We start from the raw sequence: 24775 nt of genomic DNA on the forward strand, positions 1-24775 counted from the left end.
AACCTAAAATTTCAGCATGTTTTTTTAAAATGCTGGCATCTTTTCATGCAGTGCACCAAATTTATTCACTCACATCCACAATGAGAAAGTCGAGCCAGCACCAGTAGTTGGTGAAGTATTTCTTGAAGCCGTATGCGATCCACTTGAGGAACATCTCCAGCACAAAGATGTAGGAGAAGACCTTGTCAGCAGACTCCAGCACCACCTTTACGACTTTCCTCTTCTCAATGTAGATGTCTTCAAATGCCTGCGGCAGGGGAGAGACGGCAGAGTGACCAGTGTGAACACACGGACAGATCTTTCTATAAAGCAAAGTCAAACTGAAATCGCATTCAGTCATCCCCTTTCAGATGGTTTCAAGCATTTGTCGAGCCATGGCTCTCAACTGGTGTTCTCAGTGGGTCGCGGATGTGTGCTTGAAAGAAAACATTTGTGGCAAAAAGTCTATATGCGCTTTTATTTTGAAGGACATGGGTTTCCTATGAAGTGCATGCAGTAGAATTGTAGTTTAGTTACACTCCATGTATTACTGATTGGGTAATCCCAGCTACAGTTACATTCTTTCAACGTGATACGCCCTACAGTAGTTGCATTTATTGTGCACTTTTTTTGTTTATTTTTTAGAAAAAAGGATGCTCATTGAAATAATTAGATATAGAGGGAATATTTTCCTCTTAGGCACCGTCACTTGCTCATTTTGCTCGACTATTACACTGTTGTGTTTTGTGATGTCCAGGTCGAAACTGTACCATTTTTCATAAAATAAGTGGTCGAAAATCTCCAGAAATTTGGGTCGCAATTTGTCATTAAGGAGGTGTTGGTGGGTCCCGAGGCTAGACCAGTTGAGAACCACTGCTTTAAAACACTGCTATTAAGCCAGTAAACAAAATTTAGCAGTGCACCATCCCCCTGTGATTGTTCAGTTGCTCGTCCCACAAGCTAAGATGCAGGACAAGATTTGTGTCCAGGTTTGTAGGTTAGAAAACAAGGAACAGTTTATTAGGAAAGCTAATGTTGTTTGTTGCTCTGGTCTTTTGTGACGTAGTCCGGCAGTCACTGTCTGCTCTACCTGTGATAAAACATTGACATTATCGCTTTCTGCAAAGATTTGATTTGCTGGTGGAAACAAGTAATTCATTTACATAACTGTATCAAAAAACTATTAAAAATATGGGGATCAATCATGAAAACAGAATATATACACTATAAACTTAAATATATACAGTATATATCATCTTTGGTTGCCTTGAACACAATGTAGGTGATTTACAGATGTTTGTGAAGACGTAGCGCACACACACAAAATGCTATTACATTTCAGTTGAACACAAAGGTATCTTAAGTTCCAATTGTATTACAGAAACCTGTAATACATCATCAGGCACCGAACAGAACTTCTGAAGCACACTCAAACACTGAAGTAAAGAACGAAGAAATCCCACTCCATTTTTAGGACTTTACCCTTGCAGCCTTTTGTTGACTTCTGCAGTATTTTCAAGAAAGTTATCCAGTTTTACTGTACTAGCTTGTCAAATTGATATTAGTCTTAAGGTTTACTGTTAAATCTCTCACAGCTGTATCGAAGCTGTATTTAGTTGCTGCTGATGCAAACCCTCCTGCAGCTTGATGCTACGTTGAGTCATGATGATAAAATAACCTTTGGGGCTAATAAATACAAGATGAGACTGTGTGGCTGCGCTGTAAATAACCTCACACCTGTTACTCTTCTGTTGTTTTGCTTATATAGTAACAAGCCCCCAACAAGTCTGAGACCTATTATTTTAAATCAAACTTGTTGCTACCACAAACCATGTCTGTCACCAGATCAACCAGGACAGACATGTTTTGGATTATACGTTAATAAAAACAAGTTTATAATACTGTTTTTAAGGCACAGAGCAGCCGTACCAGAGCCCCGCTGCTGAGCAGGATCATGAAGATGATGAAAGTCTCGAACCAGCTGTGCTCCACGATCTGATAACAGGTCTTCCTCAGCCTCCACCAGGCCTGACCCAGACCACGGCTGGTGTCGATGTGGCAGCACTGGCAGTGTCTCATGCAGACTGAAAAAATACGGCACAGATTACAACACATAGAGGAACATATATCATGTAAAATGATGTGTAAATAACTTGATCATACAGTATGTCAATATTCTCACATTCTGGGAAGCATTCCTCCGGCTCCATGCTCTCCTCATCCAGCTCTGAAAAGTTGTCCATCTCATCTCCAGGCTTCCTCAGATCCACCGTGCTGCCCTCTGACAGGCTGACCTCCTCCTGAAAGGTGAGATTCCCAGTTTTACAAAACAATATCTCACTGATCTATTAACCATTATACACTTTGTCCCTGGACCTGTGACCTCTGAACACGGAAACAGTATATGATGTGATAGGCACATGGCCATATGTGTAGAGCAGCAATGTTGCAGCCTTTTCCCGTCCTGTATCCAGCGAGTATTCAACCCAGCAAAGCCAGCTCACCTAGATGTAAATGCCTTGCTTTTCAATCTCTTAATACAATTCTGATGAGATTTTCTTGTGTTGTAACAGCAACATATTTAACATGATTTGTAGGACAGAGGTGCAGCTTCAATCCTATAAACCGGTAGAAGTCTAATCCAGCATTAAAAAGCATCCACAAGACCTGGAGACCAGATTACCAGCATGACCAGTCTGAGTGCTCAACGACAGCAGGGAAAATGTGCACTGATGGTGTTTTATTGATTCAACATGAATATAATAGAAGGATTAGTGATTAATTTATACATAACTAACTTTTTAACAACCTCAAACTTGCCATTTCCGTGTGTATTCAAAGCTGTAAAATGTATCGTCCTTTACTGCTGAGCAGCTGCTGATGCCCTGTTAAGCTGATGGAGGGCTGAAGGAGGGTTTTTTTTTTTTCATTTCCATTTCCCCTGATGCCTAATTCTGGTGTGGTGTGGAGCAGAGCACGGCAGGGAAAGAGGGAAGAGAGAGCGCCAGACTGCAGGCTGCTCAGCTCAGCCTGGCCCTGCCTGGCTCTGCTCAGCTGTGTCAGTATAATCTGTTCTGCAGAGGCCTGGCTCCACATCTGGCCCGCTGCTGTCGGCCTGCCAGAGAGGACAGCAGAGACACATCCGCCACCTCAGCAAGCCCCCACAGCACACAGAGAGAGAGAGAGGAATCCGGGAGGAACAGGGAGGGTGAATGAAAGTGAGAGGAGAGGAGGAAACAAGACGCTTCATTAAGAGAGGCCGTGAAATAAGAGACGTTTGCTTAATAAGTACACATAAAAGTTAGAGAGAGAGATGGTTAAACTGCATAATGGATCAAAGGCAACAATAGCACCTTAATATGTGACAGTAAGTAATGTATTACAGCCAAAGCTGTAAATATGTCTTTAAACATTATTCAGACTAAAAGGACATCAAAACTAAATTTCATTGGGGGGCACTCAGGTCTCATTTAACCATCAGGGGGTGGTGTTTTAATACTACACCTCTCAGTCAGTCAAATTGCTTCTCTCATATTCAAACAGCTGAGCAAATCACTATAACACCCGCAGCAGCTTAGCTTAGCTTAGCTTAGCTTAGCACAAAGACTAAAGAAAGGGATAGACAATCAACCTGGCTCTTAAAAGGATAAAAATGCACCTACAGCACTTTTAAAGCTCAATAGTTAACACAATATATCTCCAAGTTTAACCTCTTGTTAATGTCAACTCTTACTGCACCTGGCGTAGAAATAGTGCAGCACATAAACACTGAAAAATTACAACGCATGTTCTTTGCTCTTCAGATTTTGTACAGATTAAATAAACAAGAGAAGAGATGCTCAGACGGTATGGTAGACAGATCAGCCTCAGTGCTAAGCTAAGCTAAGCTAAGCTAACTTCATCTTACAGTGCAGTCATGAGACAGTCAGTCATATACTGTAGATCGTACTTTTGGCAAGTCATTGAACAAATAAATCCCCTGAAAATATCTGTCTAGAAATATATAAACATATATATATATATATATATATATATATATATATAGTTATACTATATCTCTAATTAAGGCTTGCTCAGTCAGTGTTTTTGCGTTAGCTTACTGTTTGATAACACTAGAATAAATAATAAGGCTAGAGCTGCAAAGCTAACTCTAAACTCGTGATATCCACAGAGGTGTTATCCACTACAATACTGGATTAAGGCCGCGTCGACAAAGTTGATAAGTCCCACCCCTTCTTGATTTCAAAAGTTAAACTATTTTCAAATGAGAGCACAGTGAGGGCAGTGATAAGCTAATGCCGAGTGCTTTTTAGCGCTGAGGACACTGAACTACATTGGTTTAGGCGCTGCCAGTGCAAAAACGCCATTAGTGGACACAGGCCCTAAAGTAATGAAAACGAATATGTTTTTTTGTTGTTTGAGCGATCTTCTTTTTTTTATTTTATAAATTATTATGTTTATACACTATATAATTGACTAAAAAATTACTAGTATTATAGCTGTCAGATTTCATACCATGGTATATTACTTCAACCCAAGTGGAGAAATAACAACTCTGCTTGATTGACATCGTCTGTTAGCCTTAATGCTCCTGTTACTTTTGGACCAATTATACCCTTTTCCATTTGTATTCTCATATGAACTCCAGCAGAGTAACAAAGCAACCTTCAAACAGAGTAGTCGTCTCTGAAATAACTTCAGGGCCCTTAAATGGCGGTACAATCCCACAGAGAATAGGCTGACATTTTGACCTGTCAGAGGGAAAAGGAATGATGTAAACATTAAAAATACTCTGTTCTGTTGGTGTCACAATGAAAACCATGACAGTGCGACGGTAAGTCAGCTTGGCCATCTTTCCTGCGTAGAACTTTCTGATGAGACGTCTCTGAGGAGATCTGGCAGATGTTCGCTGCACGTTAACTCTTAATAACTCCGACTGAGATCAAACATCTGGATTCCTGAGATACATTTGTCTCAGCAGGACAGTAGCCTCCATCAGGGTTCACCTTGTCTGCCTGACAGATTAACAGCTTATGTGTCCGGAAAGCTTCCACACTGCCACCCCCTTCACAGCCCACCCCCACCCCCACCTCCACTGCCGCCTACGTTCCTCCCCCTACACTGCGCTCTCACCTCTGAGTGACATGAGCAACGACGAATCAGAATGTGAGGACTAGGGACTGATTAGATTCTGTCTGGAGGATGTTATTTCAACTGAGTGAAAACAAACACAAAATTTAACTGATGAAGCTTTGAAGGAACTTTCTAGAACATTTTCTGGAAACATCTCGGGCACGCAGCCAAAAAGCAACCTGCTGTTTAAATGATGTACATCCTCCTGCTGGTGCCATCATCTCAACTTTTGAACATTTTCTTCACACATTTGTACTGTTGATACTATGACAACAATGTAAGTGAAGCTTTAAATTAAGAATAGAAACACTGAGTATTAGCATAAACATTTATGCTAGTTACTTTATATGCAAGTTTGTTTTTTCAATAACTGGTACACAGCACATTCGATATGTTGTTTGTAACTGTATTTGTCTTAAGATTATTCATTAAAATAGCTAAAAGCTAAAAACAACCGACTACAGGAAAGGACAAACAAGTTTCACGTGTCAAGGTGAAAGGCTTCAGCACCCAGCAGCACCGGACAGCGCCCAGCAACATCAACACAATACATCCAAAATGAATGTGTATTTCTTATGCGAAATCAGACACCTGTGTGTTGGTAATGTTTTTTGCTATCAGTGTCAGAAATAAAATGAATGAAAATAAAAGCCTATCCAACATGCAGCCTGTCTATGAACTGTGCACACAAACAAATAACTAAAATGATGGTCACAATCTTAGTGATTTAATAGCGAGCCTTTATTTTTATATAATAGGTGAGAGAAAATTGTTGACCATCACTCATTCATGGAAAATTGTAAAATTCTAAATTATCCAGCTTTTATGAGTCTCACAAATGATGAATATATGTCTTAAATATATATTTTAGATCAAGTATTCTTACAATTAGAGGGCCCAGGACATCATACCTGTTTGTCCCCCCCTGTTGGCGGCCGTGCCAGGTAGGAACAAGCTGAAGTGCAAAAACCTGCAGTTCCTTGAGTGTCCACTTGAGGCTGTCTCCAAAAGTGAGCCAATCCCCATTAGGCCCAATATTAAAAAGCCCAACTTAACATCTGAATCAAACAAGTTTACAGCCTGATACAAAGAGCTCCTTTTTTTATTCATGACAACCGTACGTGGGCACATTTTTATATGACTCAGCTGTTTTAATCATATTAAGGCTTACAGGTAGGTGATGCTTGCTGTCTGCTATGTGTCACCTCAACTGATTCAGTCACTGAATGTAACCTTTCTGCCATGTTTGTGTTGTTGGTGCGTTTTGAAAATGTTCATGCAAATATGGGAATAATAATCTTTCTGTGCAGTTTATTGCTCTAAATAACGTGAAGCAGTCTGTTACGTTTTGAGTGTTTTATTTTGATTCTATCCACCAGTCAGTTTTGAACTGAAGAAGCCTTTCAGATGAGAGGTGAAACTTCTTCAAGAACTTCAACCAGGTCCAGTTGCCTTTTGGATTAAGCTTAGAATTACCATGACCTGGATGACTGAGAACCTTCACAGACATTTTGAGTGATCCATATTCATATGTTAGCACTAATTAGCAGGTATCTGTGTTTATGCTCATCATACCTGGCTTGTTGCTCATCAGCGTATCTCATATGTTAATTTATTTGTTGTGGCTGTGGATGGAAGATCGCTGATGGCTTTCCCCCGCAGAGAACATCTTGAGCCAGAATAATGAGAAGAGCTGTTCTGTAGTAGCCGGCTTTGTTTTGTCAACCTGCTGCTTACTCTCCCTAAGTTGTGTGCGAGCAAGCTAGTTCTGTATGTTCCACAAGCTCTCTTTGCTTCTTTAGTCTGATAATTAAACAACTCCAGCCTGCTAGCACAACAAATAGAAATTCATTATTTGGGACAAAAACACTCACAATTAACTACCAAATGAACCAGCGTACAGTCTGGCCACAGGCACAGACTGTATAACGTAGCGATTACCAACCCCTCACTCCTCTCAACTTACACTTCTCACCTTCAAAAGCAGGAAGCATAGAAACAACTTAGACATTCATAATCTAGGTTAATTTAGAGTCTCATACCTACACTTATTTATGTCAAACACATGGAGGGCACAAATCAGATCTCTGACTGTGTTGTTTCTGCCTTCACCAACAGCAGTGATGTAACAGATGAAGCCATCGCAAGTCAAAGGCTAAACACCTGCTTGACATGTACTGAGCAGCATCTCCATTAAGGTGCAAAATGTTCAAGGATTTTAACCCAAATACAACAAATCAGCTAGTGATGAAGTTTGATTTTACTCTTTAAAGTTAATAAATATGGTTATTTGACAAGCTAAGATAAAACAATGGTCCATGATCACAACAGCAGTAAACATGAGGGTTCAGGAGGTCAAAAACTCACCGGCTTGTTGTCTTCGTCCTCCGATGACTCAGAAATCTCCTCCTCCTCCAGAAACTCCACATCGGACTCTCCCGGTGCGATGGGAACAATTACAGTCAGGTTGGGGTTTGTCATGTAGCTGTCCTCCTCTGGCGTGATGTACTTCTCTCCGTAGCGTCCAAATACGCCTCCATTGCTCTCCACGTGATTTCCAACTGTGTTGACGACCAGACTGACCTCCTTGTCCTTCTGCTTCTGGCGCTTCAGGCTGCGGTTGAAGAGGTTGCCGATGTTGGTGACGAGCCACGAGACGCCGCTGTTGATGCGGGCGATGGCGATCTGGATGTTGTTCAGGTCGCCGTCTTCGTCTGGAGCAGAGAGGTTGTCGGAGCTGAAGGAGCTGAGCAGCAGGGCCAGGAAGAGATTCAGCACCTGTCGGCACAAATGTAACAGTCTCATCACTTTATAGACATTTAGCCTGAAAATGATGGAGTATTAACACTGTGCTTATGCCAACATTTTCCTTATAAATCAGTGCACAGTTGAGCCTGTACTCTTTTATATAAGTGCCCTTAATGCATGACATGACATCCTGCATATTTTGTCAACACTGGTAAATCCGGCATTGTAGATTGAGGAGGATATTCCACCCATTTCTGCATATGGCTTCAGCTGTTTTCAGCTACACTGAACTCAAGTTTCCAAACATGAAACTCCCAAGTAATCTGTCTACTAGCTTAGAGAGCAGCAGCATCAAGCACATGTCTGCACAGCACCGCGTTTGTGTGCCTGTGTGTGCGCGCGTGCTGACTGCGTGCATGTGTGCTGTGCACGGTTGTTAAGGATCATCTTTAGCCACTGAGCCAGTCAGCGATGGGGAGCATGAGCAGATGATTAGTGATGAATGCCCTACGACCTTCTCGCCCCTAAGCATCCTGGATAATCCCTTGGATAAACAGCTTTCCCACGATTCATGTGTGGAGGAGGTTTCTGTCCATTAAACTCTATAAGGAGCACTGCTGCGATCTGCTCTTTGCACCGACAGGGCGGCGGAGTCACTGAAGGCGTCTACATCCAGAAAGAGGGAGAAACTGCTTCATGCTCTTAAGTCCTTTCACCTCATTGCTTCAGGAGTTAATGAGTATCTAAAGCTACAAAGTGTGTTTTAAAGATCCTGATAACGTAAACTGGTGTTAAACAAGCAGGGTAAAGATATTTTAAAATATATAGTGTTGGAGTGAGACATGTGAATTTGCAGTTAGTTACTCCTGTCAAGCTTTTGCTTCATGGCACAGATCATAGTGTAGTTGTAATCTGGAAGGTCTCAGTTTTGTTCTCTTTGGCGGCACCAGTAGCGATAAACGGTCATTGATCTTTTCTTTGTTTGTTCAGCCATAGTAGATAACACTTGAATGCAAAATTACAATGATTTTTATTTTCAGGTGATTTTACACCAATGGAAACATAACTATGAATATTATATTACTTTTTGGCTGACCACCAGGGTCAGCCCTACACGTGAGTGACTTTCAGAGCCGTAGAGAGAGAGAGTTGCAACATCCCAATGGCAGATCATGGAGCATATTGGACCTCCACTGACACGACTCTCTGTCTACATGGCTCTGGATACTTTGTTCAGGGAGTAGGCGGGGCTGCTCCTCCGCTGTCCATGTAACACATTGGCCACAAAAGCGCACATTGCTCTGATGCGGTCAGCCAGATACCAGGTTTTGACCGAGACTTGTTTCTTTTTCAGAGACACTGGACCTTTAAAAATCAACATCTATAACTTTGCATAAAAACTAAGTCAGCCATCGATCAGGCAAATATTCAGAGTTAATCGAATTCATTTCAGGGCATAGGATTGAATAGGGACCAAACAAGCATTTAAAGGCAGAGGGAACAGACGGCATGCTGGGAGCAGGTGTTCGAATAATATCCAACAGCAGCTCCAAACTTAAAGCTTTTTTCTATTCTTTTACAGCCTGAATGGGTTTTTAAACGAGGTAGGTGACAGAGCTGAATAACTATGATTCAGATGATGCTCACATTGCAGCATGAGATGGAATCACCACAAAGACACAATGATTCTCGTCTACACTTGCATAACACTCGAGGGTCAGACCAGCAAAAGGCAAATGAAAAGAAATCCTGAAAATGGATTAGGGAGAAACAAAACATGATTATTAGAATAAAATGAAAAAAGGTTTTTTCTCAGTCAGCCGACACGACAGCGTGTGATTATATACATTTAAAGAATCTGCACTAAAATGACACCACGTTCAAAGAAAAGCACACTGACCAGAATCAACGTAGCGACGGCCGGGGTTTCTTTATCTGTTCTCATGAACGTTAGCTTACAGGACACATCTGGGCAGCTGCTCACCATATGGGTGTGAATATACATCTCCTTGTTATGGCAGAGAATGAGAGCTGTCACATAGATTAATCATATTTTACAGAAACAGCTGCATGCAACTGTACGCTGTGTGAAACTAAACACCTGCTGAATGGCTGGAGCTCACGCTGTTACCTCGGCTGATCCTTTCTGCAGTCCTTAGGTCACAATCTAACCCATCAGGCTTAGTTCATTAGCAGTGGATCAAACACTCAGCCCTGTTGGACATGAAGCTGCAGCAAAGCCGCCCTTGCACAGAGCATGTGATATGGATTCAGTTTGCACAATAGCATGTGCAGATAATACATACTCAGAGACAACAGATGGCTTATATGTCGTCCAGACATGATCGGTTTGAAGACTGCTAATGCTAATCTGCAAGACTGTTAGCATGATGCTGTAACAGAACCACATTATCAGTGGCTAGTGTTCAATAGCGCTGATGTACATATGCACGAACCATTGTAGATGCACAGATATCTGACTTTGCAAAAATGCATCATGACGAGCCACCGACGACTGATCCCGTCCCGATGATATGGAGCCACCACTCGTCATTGGTGCAACGTAATCCCTGATTACTCATGACATCATCATCTGGATTTGAAAGCAGTTACAGTTGGTTGCATTGACATCCAATTGGATTTCTCTCTAGGCAGACTTCCTGTTTTTATATACTGTTAAAGGATAAGGTTGGGAATATCCTGTATTTATGTTATTGCTGACAAATCCAATAAAAAGACCAAAAATGACTGTCGGTATCTTTAAATAACCCAAGCCTATCTTTGGCTCTCAGCCCTGAGCCAAATGTTTCCCCTTAGACATGAATAATGAATTTTTTAATTTTAATTTTTTTAATCCACGGCTGAAAAATCTCCTGCGTTTTTTACAAACGTTACACTGGCAGGATTAAATATAGGACATTTTAGCTGCAGCTTTTCTGCTAGCATGTATTTTTGCTATGTGAGTATTTAAAGTTGTAATCTCGAAGATCTCAGTTTCGTTCTCTTTGGCGGCAACTGTGGTGGTAAACGGTAATTGCGGGAGCACACTTCCCAGATGCTGCATGTGTGACGTCCACGGTTGGCTCCGGTTGTAACTCTTGATTTTCCTCGCTGACGGTCGCTTTCCTTTTAGACTGTTTGCCTTCATCTGAGCGTCGAGTTTGTTTCTTTTTCTTTTGATTTTCACTTATTTTAGAAGTTGTATCTGTAGTCATCCATCTTTTCTTTGTTTGTTCAGCCATAGTAGATTACTGTTTACTTGCAACACTTGCAGAGACCGGAAAAGCAGCCACTTAGCTCCGCCTACCCTCTCTGACAGACCAACCACTGCTGGCTGATGGAAAACGCGTCACTAACTGGGCGCCGCTTGTGATTTTTTTCTGCAAAGGTCACCACAGACACCCAGTCTGTAATACTGCAAATGCAAAGGCTTTCATCAGTGGGCCACAGGCTCAATCACCATTGTGTTACCTCATTCAGTGATTGATAGGGACTTGACAGACATTTATTTGAGATTATTACTTTAAGCTTGCAAGTTTTATCTGATAAAAGATAAACTGATTGTAATGAATAAAAATGTCACACAGTGAAAAAGTGTGGCTCACTTTTTGTAGGACAACAAATGAGGTCTGTGTGGATTAAGTTACATCAGGCTTTGGTCCATTTGTTGACAGAAATTTTAATCATTAAAAATGTAGTAGTAAAAAGAACTCACCACTAAGTTCCCTATGACCATGACCAACATGAACACCAGGATACAGAGGGGCTGCCCGGCCACTTCCATACAATCCCACATGGTCTCGATCCACTCGCCGCACAGCACCCTGAACACGATGAGGAAGGAGTGGAAGAAGTCCTTCATGTGCCAGCGAGGCAGCTGGCAGTCGATGGAGATCTTACACACGTAGTCCTGGTAGTTCTTCCCAAACAGCTGCATGCCCACCACGGCGAAGATGAAGACGATGATGGCCAGCACCAGCGTCAGGTTCCCCAGGGCGCCCACAGAGTTACCGATGATCTTGATGAGAGTGTTGAGAGTGGGCCAGGATTTAGCCAGCTTGAAAACTCGCAGCTGAGGAAGAGAAAAAAGTGGATAAATCAAATGATGTTTATATTAGCAAGAAACTGAGTGTCTAAGTTTTATTTCTGATTCTTATACATCCATCAGCTTTAAGTTTTGTATTTGGCATTTGGCATCTAAAAACTGTAAATGAGTGAGAGTTAATTTAAAGATTTCTGTTACCAGTCTGAAGGATCTCAGGACGGACAGCCCCTCGACATTGGAGAGACCCAACTCCATCAGACTGAGGCAAACAATGACACCATCAAAGATATTCCAGCCCTGTTGAAAGTAGTAGTAGGGGTCCATAGCAATCAGCTTCAGCACCATCTCAGCTGTAAAGATCCCTGTGAACACCTGGAGAAGACAAAGAGCGACAGAGAAAGAGTAAGAGGTGGAAAAAGTTAAATGTTTCATCTTCAATTGGAATAATATTCAAAGCTCCTGTGGGGAACTTTTGGTTTGTTTTGATTTTGGCGCCCCCAGTGGACAAAGCCGTACCTCTTATGTCTTTGCTGATTTTGTCCTGTACATGCTTAAGAGGGGGTTTTTGGCTGACCGCCGGGGTCAGCCCTACACACGGGTCTGTATCTGACTGACTGACTGACTGAGCAAGTTAGTGACGGTACTTTCAGAGCCGTCGAGAGAGAGAGAGAGTTGCGACATCGCAATGGCAGATCATGGAGCATTTCGGACCTCCACTGACACGACTCTCTGTCTACACGGCTCTGGATACTTTGCTCGTGGAGTAGGCGGGGCTGCTCCTCCGCTGCTCCTCCGCTGTCCTCACCTACACCTGCAGCGCGCACCTGCTTTCACACGCGTTGTCATCGGCCTCATAAGGACAGTCCTTGCTACACATTCACTACAAAAGGGCACATTGACCTGATGTGGTCAGCCACATACTCGGTTTTGACCTAGTCTTGTTAACAAAAATCATCCTGCTTTCTTTAACAGTCATATGTGTCACTCACTTGAAATGTTTACCCTGGAAAATGTAAAGTCAGTCACCCCTTTAGCTACAAAATTCCCTCTTACCAAAGATAATCACAAATAACCTGAACTGTGAGTCCTGCCCTGGATATAAAACCCAAGCTGCCTAACACTCCCTGCTATTCACACAGCTTGGGAGAAAGTGAGTCAAATGCTGGAAACCAGCCCACCTCCTGTTATCAAAACCCTCTTACCAGATTTCCCACTGACAGCATGGTGTTGAACTCCTCAGTCATGGGGTAGTGCTCCATGGCCATGAAGAGGGTGTTCAGCACAATGCATATGGTGATGCCCAGATCCAGGAAAGGATCCATCACCATGAACTTCACCCACTCCTTAATCTTCAGCCACCAGGGGGAGCAGTCCCAGATCAGGTACTTCTTGGCGAATGATAACCAGCAGGGATGGCACTTCTGCCTCGACTCCTGCAGCTCTGCAAAAACACAAGAACCATCAATCAGCAGGGCCGTTGTGAAATTTCCCCTTTTAGAAAACCAGTGCTTGTTTTTTTCTTTCTTTTCAAACACCAGTGACCAAAACCTGGAGCCAGAGCGTCAAGAGCTTCATGATCGCTTCAGTCTGTAACAGGAAAACATGAGATCCCACTCTCATGTCTGTACAGTAAATATGAAGCTACAGCCAGCAGTTGGTTAGCTTAGCTTAGCATTAAGACTGGAAACAGGGGAAACAACTGATTTTACCAATTAACTCATTACATCTTGTTGGTATGATCCCAAAAACCAGTACAAAATGTAAAAAAATCAAGTTGTAGTTTTACCAGAGGGTTACCTGACGAGTCCAGGAGGTTACTGCTCTGGCCAAGAAATAATCCGGCACATAACCGCTTGTCAAACTACATTCGGTCGTCTTTACCCTTTGTAGAGTATTTATAGAAAGCCTCTAGCTTACAGACATGAGAATGTTTTCTCTTTTCTCATGTTTCACTTGGCAAGAAAGCAAATACAAGTATATTAGCCCAAAAAGTCAAACTTTTCCTTTAATGTAAATAAGGACTCACCCTCCATGGCATCACTGAGAAAGCTGACCGAGCTCAGCCCTCTTTTTCTGGCCACTGGAGGAGGCTCGGTCACAGTCGGAGAGGGCTGGAGGATCAGTTTGGGAACTGTTTCCTCTGCACCGATGGGCTTCTGGTCGACACAAAACACACATAAAAATTAAACACAAGCCTTTAATCTAAACCTATTTAAGGGGGCTGTGACTTAAGGTTGATCAGTTATAGAGTTTTAGAGTACATGTAACTAAAGCCTCTCTTTCACTCACTGTGTCTTCCCTGACTCTCTCCATGCTGTAAGCAGGCAGGTAGTTAGGAGTGTGAAGTCCCGTGGTGGTGACTCCATTCTGGTCCAGGGAGATGTTGAGCCGTCCGTTGATGTTGAGGTTTGTGGTGAAGATTTGGGAGCAGTGACTCCGCACGCTGCCCGTCCTTCTCTTCCAGGGTGTTGCTGTTGAACTGGCGCGACTCCTGAAGGCGTCCCCATGAATGCTGTACTCGTCATCCCCAAAGTCAGCCTCCGAGTTGTTGCGCGCCCGGAAGGAGCTGAAGATGCTGATTTGGCTTCCTCTGCGGGTGCTGAGGGGGTGAGAGGAGAGCGTGGCCAGCAGAGGGTGGGCTGGAAGGGGAGACAGCGGAGGCTGCAGAGAAACAGAGGATGCATTAGCTACTATAGCTTATAATGACTACATAAAAGACTGGGAGAAACGTTTGGACAGCTCATGTACCATTGGCTCATCCAACGGGTCAAACTCCTCAGCTGCTTCCTCTCCTGTTTCCTCCGACAGCGTCCTGTGCGATCTTCTTCTTCTGCTGCTGCTTCGACGTATGCTTCCTGCCTTCAGACAGAACGGAGACATCTCCGGGGACAACACGGAGTCCGTCTCCTGTGCTTGTCTTTTTACTGCCAACTTCACAAAGACGGAAAAAAAGAGGATATCACTTTATCGGTAAAAAGCACACATGAACTCCTGAAAATCCTTGCTAACTCATAGTCTTACACCTACCCTTTGCTCCCTGCGAAGGTGCTCCATAGCCAGCTGAAACTCCCTCTCCTTCTGCCAGGCCTCTGCGATGGTTGCCTGATTCTGCTCCTCATACGCCATGGCCACCACAGCCAGGATGAGGTTGACCAGGTAGAAGGAGCCCAGGAAGATTACCAGCACAAAGAAAACCATGTATGTCTTCCCTGCTGAGCGCAGCGTCTGAGAGATGAAACCAGAACAATTTCAGTCACGTTAATGGAAAATAATGCTTGTTTTGAGTCATGTTTTTGTAGGTTTTTCATAATTAGAGGCTGTGATGGAAAATATTTTAGTCAGTAGTTTCAAAAGCTGTGTTCCAATCCAGGGGCTGCGTTCTGTACAGGACATATTTGAAGGCCGATTGCGTCACAGCAGCGCGTCGAAGGCTGTCCCATTTTGAAGGCGAACCAGAGCAGACCGTTAAAGCCGAACTGAAATGAGACGGGCTGGTCTGCGGAGGATTTTCTGTTTGCGTCACCAAAACTATGAATGGCGCATCCTCCGTACACTGCCTCCTTATATAAAAAAAGAGATTTTTGAACAATACTGCACCATGAAATCAAACCATTGGGCTTAAAGACACTGAATCCCTCCAAACAGCTGAAGGTAACTGCAGAGTCTGATGATATTTCTCTGTGGGTTTGTGAATACGACACTCATTTCACATTAAATGTACCTCACTCTCTAGATTGCTAAATATTAGGTTCAGTTTTAACATTCTGTTCACATTATAGTTCCCATTAAACAGCTACAAGAATGCTATTTGATTGAGGATATTTATGTGTTCCCAGAATACTAGGAAAGAAAAAATGAGGCTGGCAGGAAAATCAATAGGGTCAGCAAGCATCTGACCCATATGGGCATAGATCTGATTGGAGATTGGCCCTTTTCCATCAGTGTGCGAGTGTGTGTGTGAAAGGGTGAATGTGACATGTAGTGTAAAAGCGCTTTGAGTGATCAGAAGACTAGAAAAGTGTTACAGTCAATTTACTATTGAATAAAACTGTGTTTTTGAGAATTAGAAAATAGGGTTTATAATTTAAAGGGCACAGCAAATAATGACAGGCAGATCAAAAATAAGATATAACAAATGCACCTGGTGAAAGAGTTTTTCCCAGTAGTCCTGTGTCATGAGTCTGAAGAGGGCCAGGAAAGCCCAGCCGAAGGTATCAAAACTGGTGTAGCCATAGTTTGGGTTCCTCCCCACTTTGAGGCAGTCAAATCCATCAGGACACTTCCTGTAACACACACGGTGAAAGGCAGAGGAGAGATGAGTATGGGACAACACTGATAAACAAAGGCTGTGCACAATTAAATCAAAGGCAGCTGTGGTAGCGTGCAGGCCGCTTCACTAGAGTTAAAAACATCCCCTGTATCAACATGTAGCCCTGTAACCTTTGACCCCACAGTGGGGAGAGGCGGATGAGGCAGTAAGTACATACACTGCTATCAACACCATTATTTCAACTGAAGAGGGCACTTGAAATTCGTTCCCAGCAGGAGCACTAAAAAGCACTGGAGCAAAAGGGATTACGCTGAGCCAGATGGATTTCAAATTGCAGCGCAAATGAAATAAATAACATAAAATACAAATTTCAGCTCCATGCCTCCCTCTCTGATCTTCATTGTCAGCATAGTGGCATTACAGCAAATATTTAAGTCCGGCAGCTGAGAACAAGCTGGGCTTCCACGTCAATCAGGGAGCAGAATAATTTCGTAATGGCTGGGAAACAGCTGGGCGGCCGAGCGCTGCTGTGAGAACAGCTGTACATCTCACCAAGCGGCCAGCTGAGCGGGAGCGCTCGCTAATATCCAGCACGAGGACAGAGGAGGCTGCGTGAGGCCAGCGACATCTTCCTGTCAGGCTGTTCCTTCCCTCTGCTGCGCTGCTCAACCTGCCACAGATCTGTTTGCCTCTTTTACTCAGTATGACAAAATCCGAACACACGAGACGTGCAGGTAATAAAGGTGTTCTCTTGTTGTGTTCACGGAAACTTTTTGTGAATGTAAAAAGAACAACTAAATGTATATAATGCATAAACACAAGGTATGAGATTGATCCAGTTGTTTTTAATGTAACCTTCCACTGTGTTGGATCAACATCCAAGTTTCTGCATGCTGCAAGTTTCAATTAATTTAGTTCAGCCAGAAAACTCACGTTTGTAATAGTTTGAACTGTTTATTGCAGCAGCAGAACATAGCTTGTGTTTGGCGTCTAGACTCCGCCCTCATCACTCCAGACAGATTTATTTTACATGCAGAAATTTGAGGTGCGATGAGATAATATCTTAACCCCCCCTAGCTGGAGCCTGCATGTGGATGCTGGGGTGGTGGTGGGGCTGATAGTATGAGCGCAGTACTGGTGCAGGGCAGCGGAGGCAATGACAGAGCAGAGGGAGAGACCGGAAATCTTGCAGCTTAAATAGAGCGCCAAATTTTGAGGAAGTGTTTGTAAAGTGGTTGTGGAGAATGATGCATACCAAGTATGAAAGTGCTTCTCAAGTTGCCTGTCTGAACTAGCTCGTAGGCGTTGCTCTATTTAATTAACTGAGTAGTTAACAAAAGCTTTATATTAATTCCTCGGTGCTTGTGTTAGGCCTAACGTGCACAAATTTACTCCTACATCTAAGATTAATGATGCCTATCATTTTCACACTCTGCTGGCTAATGCTGTCACTGAAACATCTATAAGTGTGAGACGTCTCCTGCAGTCACAGGCTGCTGTAAAAACAAGTCACCTGTTCGGCTGATGTCCCTGAGGTTTCTGTAGTAACTGCCCTGGAGATTTATCCTACAGGAGTTAATCCTGAGTTAGAGCTCCTCAAGGAGAGCAGCTACGCCACACGATCGCTGAGGGATCTGATCAGCCCCCACATAGACATCAACATCCACAGGGTACACTTTGTACAAGATCTGAATCATAGCAGTGCTTTTTCTGTTTACATCAAAGTGCACTAGTTTGTATAGTCATTAGTAATACAAGTATTGTCATTGCACTGTAATGTAGTCTATTATTACAAGGCTGTGTGAAATACTTGATTCTGATTGGTTAATTAAGGCATTCAAGGTCTGCTATTTCTCAATAACAGACTGTTGCAATGAAGAACAGACCGTTGCTAGGGATTCAGCTCTAATCACACAATCCTGAGGACTAACTCTAATCATATCAAACTGCCGAAATAAGTCCAGTTAATTTGAAGTCTATCTGTTTACATCTGTTGTGAGTACAAACAGCTAGCTTAGCTTATTTTAATGTGAGTAATAACAGCTAGCTTAGCGCATTTTAATGTGTGTAATAACAGCTAGCTTAGCTCATTTTAATGTGAGTAATAACAGCTAGCTTAGCGCATTTTAATGTGAGTAATAACAGCTAGCTTAGCTCATTTTAATGTGAGTAATAACAGCTAGCTTAGCGCATTTTAATGTGAGTAATAACAGCTAGCTTAACTAATTTTAATGCGAGTAATAACAGCTAGCTTAGCTCATTTTAATGTGAGTAATAACAGATAGCTTAGCTCATTTTAATGCGAGTAATAACAGCTAGCTTAGCTCATTTTAAGAAAGTTACAAAGTTCAGCGTTGCTATGGTAGCAGCTCTTACTGTGAGTGTAAGACTATTTTTAAACAGAAACGTTCCTTATAATATGGTAATACTTAGCATATTAAAATGAACTGGGTGACTGGCATTCTACCTAATTCATATCAATATATTTCTATAAATGACTAAAAGGTGTACATAATGTATATAATATATTATCATTATTATTATTGCATTATCTATACTATTATATAAACTATTTCGCTGACTTTTTGAGCTGTTGCAACTGGTAAATTTCACCCAAATGGGGAATCACAAAAATTATCTGATCTTATGTAATGTTATATTTTGAAGCTTAGGGCCACAGAGGACGTGCTTGCAGGATGAATAACAGAACTTAAGCAAGTTCTAAGCAAGAGTTTCCTAATTTATTTATTCATTTTGCTCGGCTTCGTGAAATGCTGGAAAAAATACATTAAAAAATCTAACAATGACAGCATGTGCTTGAAAAAAGTCAACATAGAATTCAAAGTTTAAAAAATAGTTAAGTAGCAAAAACTGTAAAATAGTACAGGACGGCCCTTCCTATTTTACAATTCTTTGCATGCAACCAAATAAACACAGTCCAGAGTGCCTTGGTGCTTTTTAAAAGCTCTTTCCTCACATGTTTATATTATCTGTGTGTATAAGCCTTGAGAGTGCACCATCTATATCCTGCAGTTTGTGTAACACAACAACAGAGGAACATCTGCCAATTGCAGTGTGGCTGAGGCGGTGGGTTTCCATGCCCACATCAGTGCGGTCAAGGGCAAGAGTTGAAAGTCATAATCCTTGATGCACAGTGGCTTTAAGATGTGAGGGGATCAGCGCTTGCCTGAACTCGACAGTAGGCGCGATGAGAAGCAGCTTGGTCCTTTGAGCGAATCATTTATCACAAACTTGTTAACCATCCAGGCTGAAAATATCATGTGAATATGTGTGTGCATGTGTGTCCACTTGTGTGTTTGTGTGCATGCATGTGTGTGACTGTGTGTGCCATCATAACGTATCCAAAGCTTTAATTTGGAAATCTACTCAGGGATTACTTGTTGGAATACACTCAAAAGATTAAGCATCCTCTATGTTTTACGTCCTCAGTCCTGACCTGCTTAATATCTTGCCCGTCTCCACAGCCAGCCTCAGAAAGTTCCCTCTAAAATCTCACAGAAGCTAAAAGGCAGCCTCAATCATTTGGCCAACAGAAGCATAAGCTACCTTATGGTTACTTTAACCTTTAACATGGCAGGTCTCACATAAACCTGCGTCATTCTGTCTCTCAATCAACATAAATCTAACCACAAAGAAATCATTAATACGATTTTCTTGGTGATCACAATGAAAGTTAAAATTAAAGTGAGACAAAATGACTGATTTGTTTTGTTCCATTAATTTCAGAACAGCCATAAAGCCCCCCATTAAGCATTTAAACTGAATGAAGCTGAAGGTGGATCACAGTGCGCCGTAAGCTCCACAAAAGGCGGAAACAAAAACAAGGGGAAAGAAAATCTCAAACAATCCACTTGCAGTGACTGGTAGGTAAACATTGGGACAGCTGGGAAGGTCAGCTTCGTACAAGTCTTACTGACCTAGCCTACTATTTACGGGAGTATAATGATGTAATTTCCCGATGAATGCCCTCAAACATATCCTCTTTTAGCTTTGACTTGAACACAAATCACTGAATCAGATTTTACTTCTTGGGAGATTAAGGTCCAGTGTTTTTGAGATTAAAGACTAAAGGGTTGCCTGCAGGTTGATGCCAATAATAAATGTTTATATTCCTCCACTGTGTCCATACTTTGACTCCAGTAAATCGCTGTAGTAAATCTAGGAGCAGTAAATTAACCCAGTAAATTGTTAATACCAATATTAGCTTAATCCCATAGCAAAGCTGTCTCATACATTTTTAAAACCTATTATAAAAAGATTATTTAAGGGACCCCAGACCCCTAAACCAAAGAACATGTTATAAAGAGGCTCAATATTCGATCTAAAATAAATATCTTCTCTGTTTGTTGCACTGAATTGCAAGTTAGCGAAGATTAGAGCTACTGTCCTCAAAGAAATTAACACCATTTTGGCTAACCTAGGCTAATAGCTGTGTTTTCTATTTTAACTTTTCTCTTCAAACTGCCTCTGTTTCTTTAGTATGAGAATTTTAACACAAGGTAAGCTTGAATCAAATTATTTGCAACTGATTTTATCAGTGAATGCTAAATGTCTGCTTGTCTGTTATGGCTAACCCTTAGGTAGCGAGAAAGTAACTCCACTAACGTTAGCCCATTGTGCCCATGAAATTTGAACCTCGTAATTGTAATAAACCGGGAGGGTCACAAAGCAGCAGAGTAATGGTATATAAATACATTATAGTATAATATATTATATGTATAAAGGCTCTATGAATATGTTTTTTCTCTGTTTTAATGCGTTTGTTAAAAGAAGAAGCTAGGCTAACATGGGTGCTAGCTAACATTTATGCTAGCTAACATTTGGTAAGGCAGTGAAGCAGGAGGTTAAGTGGGTTATTTTCCATTTTTGTTACATGTGTTGTGTGAATAAAACATGTTAGAGGTTTTATAAGTCCATCTTCTTCTGGTGGACCCTATGGGACCTTTTTTTTTGGAATAGAAAATGTAAGTGATGTAATAGTAATAGTGTAATAAATGAAGACAAAAAAATAGTTTTTTGACCCTGAGTGCCTTGGATTGTTTTTGAAGGACAGATGCATTTTACATTTTTTAATGGGGGTTCTTTGCTTCACCCATGGAATGACCGCTTCACAGATGAATTAAGGATCAAAGAATGATTTTTCTTTTGCCATTGACGATCAAATATATATTATACTTTAAGGTCCCAAGGTGGTCCATGAGTAAGGGATGGAACATGCCTCTATATAGAGTTGTGAGTTGGTAGGTATACCTGCATTTAATCATTGTATTAATCTTAATTTGCCTGTGTGTGGGTTTGTGGGTGTTTCATTCATGTTGTTGACTAATACACCGCAGGCTTTTTACAGAGAACTGTGAATAGCAGGTCAATGTAAATTGGTCAGTAGAACCACACATGTACCAAGACAAAGAATCTGAAGAGACTCGAGATATGTAACTGTTTTCTGGAGCAAAAGACAGGAAAGAAAATATCTACATAAAACTTCCCCATTAAAGCGTAATGCCATTTGCTCTCATCCATTATCTTGTATCATTAACCAGAGCATCTAATGGAAGCCATTTGTTGAAGCTGCAGGATTTTGGACTCACACAGATGGGTATTTAGTTCACTATAACCCTTGAACTGGGCCTGGCATGGGCAGGTTCATCCCGTTGTGCTTGTTTCAAAAGCATTTGGATTTATAGGATTATTCAGTGCGTAGGCTGAGTAGCAATATTTGGATGGTTTCACGCTGTGCCTTTGATTGGGAACAAAGTCCAACTCGATGTCTCCCGTAATGTTTTAGAATCAAAGTTTTATCACAAAGACACAAACTGAGGACCTGCTTGAAGACTTCAGTGCAGTATCTGCGCTCCGCGCCGGGTAACCTGATCATGTCATAGAGCTTTCGAGATGATGAAATCTCCAAAGACCCCCCCGTCTCTCTCCAGCTGGCAACTCCATGTTTCTCAGTAAAGGGTTCCAGTGAGGCCGGGGTGATTATCCACACCACATGTCGTCTTGTGTACAGCCTCTCTCACGCTAAACCACCCCCTCCCCTGACGGATCATTCATCTGTACATTACGCCACACATCTAAACGTGAAGCCTAAAGCATGGCATCCATTGTTGTATGTGAAAACTGCATGTGCCAAGCCTGATGCTCAAGCTGCAGTATCCAATTATGCACATGACATGCATGGGATCAACGGCCATTAGACGCTAAACATTTAGATATTATGTAATGGCCTGCAGATGATTAACAAGCCGAAAGCAGGACAAGCTCTCACTTACCCTGCATCACTTCCATATCCACATATTAAGGCATCCTTTGCTCCTTCAACTTTGTAAAAATTATCTAAGAAAAGAAGGAAAAAAACCCATAAATGTTAATGACACTGGAGAGTATTCAGAGCATTGTACACGAGTGAAAGGATGCCCCTTTGGCTGACCTTCGCTGCCGAGGAAGTCGGCCCTGGAGCTCCAGGTTCGGTTGTTGCAGATGAAGGACTCGTTGGCGCTGTAGGAGGAGTTGATGCAGTGCGCCAGGCTGCGGATGCACTTCTGTCGGAGCAGCCCCATGAAGAGCTGCAGGCCGATGAGGGCGAACACGCTGAGACAGAAGACGGTCAGGATCATCACGTCCGCCAGCTTCCTCACAGACTGGATCAAAGCGCCGACGATGGTCTTCAGACCTTGAAGGAGGAGAGGAGACAATATGGTACTTATTTTCGGTTAATGTGGGACAAGGAGATTCAGACATGATCGTAAACAAGAGAGGAGACACAGACACATGGCCAGAGGTTTGAGCTTACCTGGGATGACTGAGATGGTTTTCAGTGCTCGTAGTACTCTGAAGGTTCTTAAAGCTGAGACGTTTCCGAGGTCTATAAACTCCGTCACATATCTGGAATTTAATGAAAGATCCTCAGCAGGGGATTCAAACTATGTATTACAGATCAGAGTAAGTTATAGATGATAGACATTTTCAACAGTTTAAACATCTTTTTTTTGGCTTTTGCCTTTATTTGATAGGACAGCTGTAGAGGGACAGGAAATGTGGGGAGTACAAAGTGTCGGATGACATGCAGCAAATGATCAGCAGACCGGGAGGCGAACCTGCGTTAAGTGCATCAAGGACTGTAGCCTCTGTACATGAGGTGTCTGCTCTCCCACCTGAGCTAGACCACTGCCCCTTAAGGAATTAATTTAAACCAAATGCATTTTAGGTTTCTTATACATTTTTTATGGCTTAGCATCTTGGTTTCATTCATTTTTTTGACACAAGACAAGAATTCATTAGGAGTCGTGTTTCTGTTCAGCTGACGAATCCTTTATGCATTCATTCTTTTGTTTTGTTTTTTTTCTCCCCACCAACTCTCGAGGGATATATCTGGTTGTTACATTACTAAAGGCTTCACTGTGTTCTTTAGCTAGTCCCCGACGTTGTATGTCTGCTGTTTAGTCAGGGAACATGGTGTTCTGTGTTTTTTAAAAGCATTTTCACCAAAACAGCTAACTGCTGCTGCCGAAAAACGATACAATTAGCACTCATAGTGCCGATAGGGAAACAAAACAGTAAAGTTGCAGCCTGAGAAACAAAACAATGAGCTAAAAGATGCTAAAACACCCCACAGACAGCATAGAGTTTCATGTTAACATATAAGTAAGGGATAAAGTACAGTGAGCAGGTTATTGCAGAATGGACCCCTGACCCTGAAGGGGTTCCTCAGCTATAACAACCTCCTCACTGTACATTATCCCCCTTATTACACGGCTTTTTACTCACAAAAATCAATTATGTGAAAGAAAATATTGATTTGGAAATTATTTTATTAATTTAACAATGATTATATTTCTGTTTTCTTTCTTTCTCTCTGCTGTTTTGTCTCTTTTCTTTTTTCCCCCTCTGTAAACAGACCGACATCAAATCTACCGGACTTCTTTCTGTGTGAGTAGAGCTGAAATTTCTTCATAGCAACGGTCTGTTATATAGAAAAAGCAGACCTCAGAATGCTGTGACTAACTGATCAGAATCAGTACAGTTTAAACTGTTTAAACAGCAGAATAGCATGTGCTTAGTACCTGAGAGAAGAAATGGCCGCTGAATTAGCCGACTGAACCATAATGAATGAAAAACAAATTAATCGCTGCAGGTAATGGCAGCTTTCGGTGTGTCTACACGCAGTGGAAAAGGATTTTGTCTGGCTGTTTTCAAACAAAGCAGACATCCTATCAGGATGATTGGGCCAGAACGGTGCAGCATTAATGCATCGAGAGGTCACCTGTCTAATCTGCAGCCTGCATCATGGGTATTGAGTCATGGCACACATACCTTTGACCTCAACAATAGGCTTATCGTTCACGGTGTTTCAAATCACCATTCAGAAAGACTGACCGACGATGTTCGCTTTGACATTATTGAAAAATACAGACATCAGGAACACCTTTTTGCCCCTCATTACAGTCCGTACAAAAACTAAATTAAGGACCTTTTAAATTGGATGTGTTGCTGGTAGTTGCCTCACAGACCCTCTGTACAATGTAAAGTAAATGCCAGGCGAGAGTGATTGTTAATGCGTATGTTGTAATGATATTGTT

The 24775-nt window shown here is 42.0% G+C and overlaps 1 protein-coding gene across 1 annotated transcript in view; it reads right to left on the reverse strand.

The window, feature by feature from the left end:
* LOC138611287 (sodium channel protein type 2 subunit alpha-like) overlaps nt 1-24775 on the reverse strand; it is a 39539-nt gene that overhangs the window by 8662 nt on the left and 6102 nt on the right. Inside the window, exons 5-19 of the mRNA XM_069684295.1 lie at nt 22990-23081; nt 22627-22869; nt 22469-22532; nt 16047-16188; nt 14933-15130; nt 14654-14836; nt 14195-14566; nt 13932-14061; nt 13108-13346; nt 12104-12277; nt 11576-11932; nt 7480-7890; nt 2162-2279; nt 1909-2063; nt 74-247 (exon numbers count right to left, since the gene is read on the reverse strand). Coding sequence (XP_069540396.1) covers nt 74-247; nt 1909-2063; nt 2162-2279; nt 7480-7890; nt 11576-11932; nt 12104-12277; nt 13108-13346; nt 13932-14061; nt 14195-14566; nt 14654-14836; nt 14933-15130; nt 16047-16188; nt 22469-22532; nt 22627-22869; nt 22990-23081 — 3052 coding nt within the window. The remainder of the gene's footprint in view (nt 1-73; nt 248-1908; nt 2064-2161; nt 2280-7479; nt 7891-11575; nt 11933-12103; nt 12278-13107; nt 13347-13931; nt 14062-14194; nt 14567-14653; nt 14837-14932; nt 15131-16046; nt 16189-22468; nt 22533-22626; nt 22870-22989; nt 23082-24775) is intronic.

Source organism: Semicossyphus pulcher, unplaced genomic scaffold (genome assembly GCF_022749685.1).
Source record: "Semicossyphus pulcher isolate SPU_LCO1_2020_fin unplaced genomic scaffold, fSemPul1.0.p SCAF_7, whole genome shotgun sequence".
NCBI classification, from domain to species: Eukaryota; Metazoa; Chordata; class Actinopteri; order Labriformes; family Labridae; genus Semicossyphus; species Semicossyphus pulcher.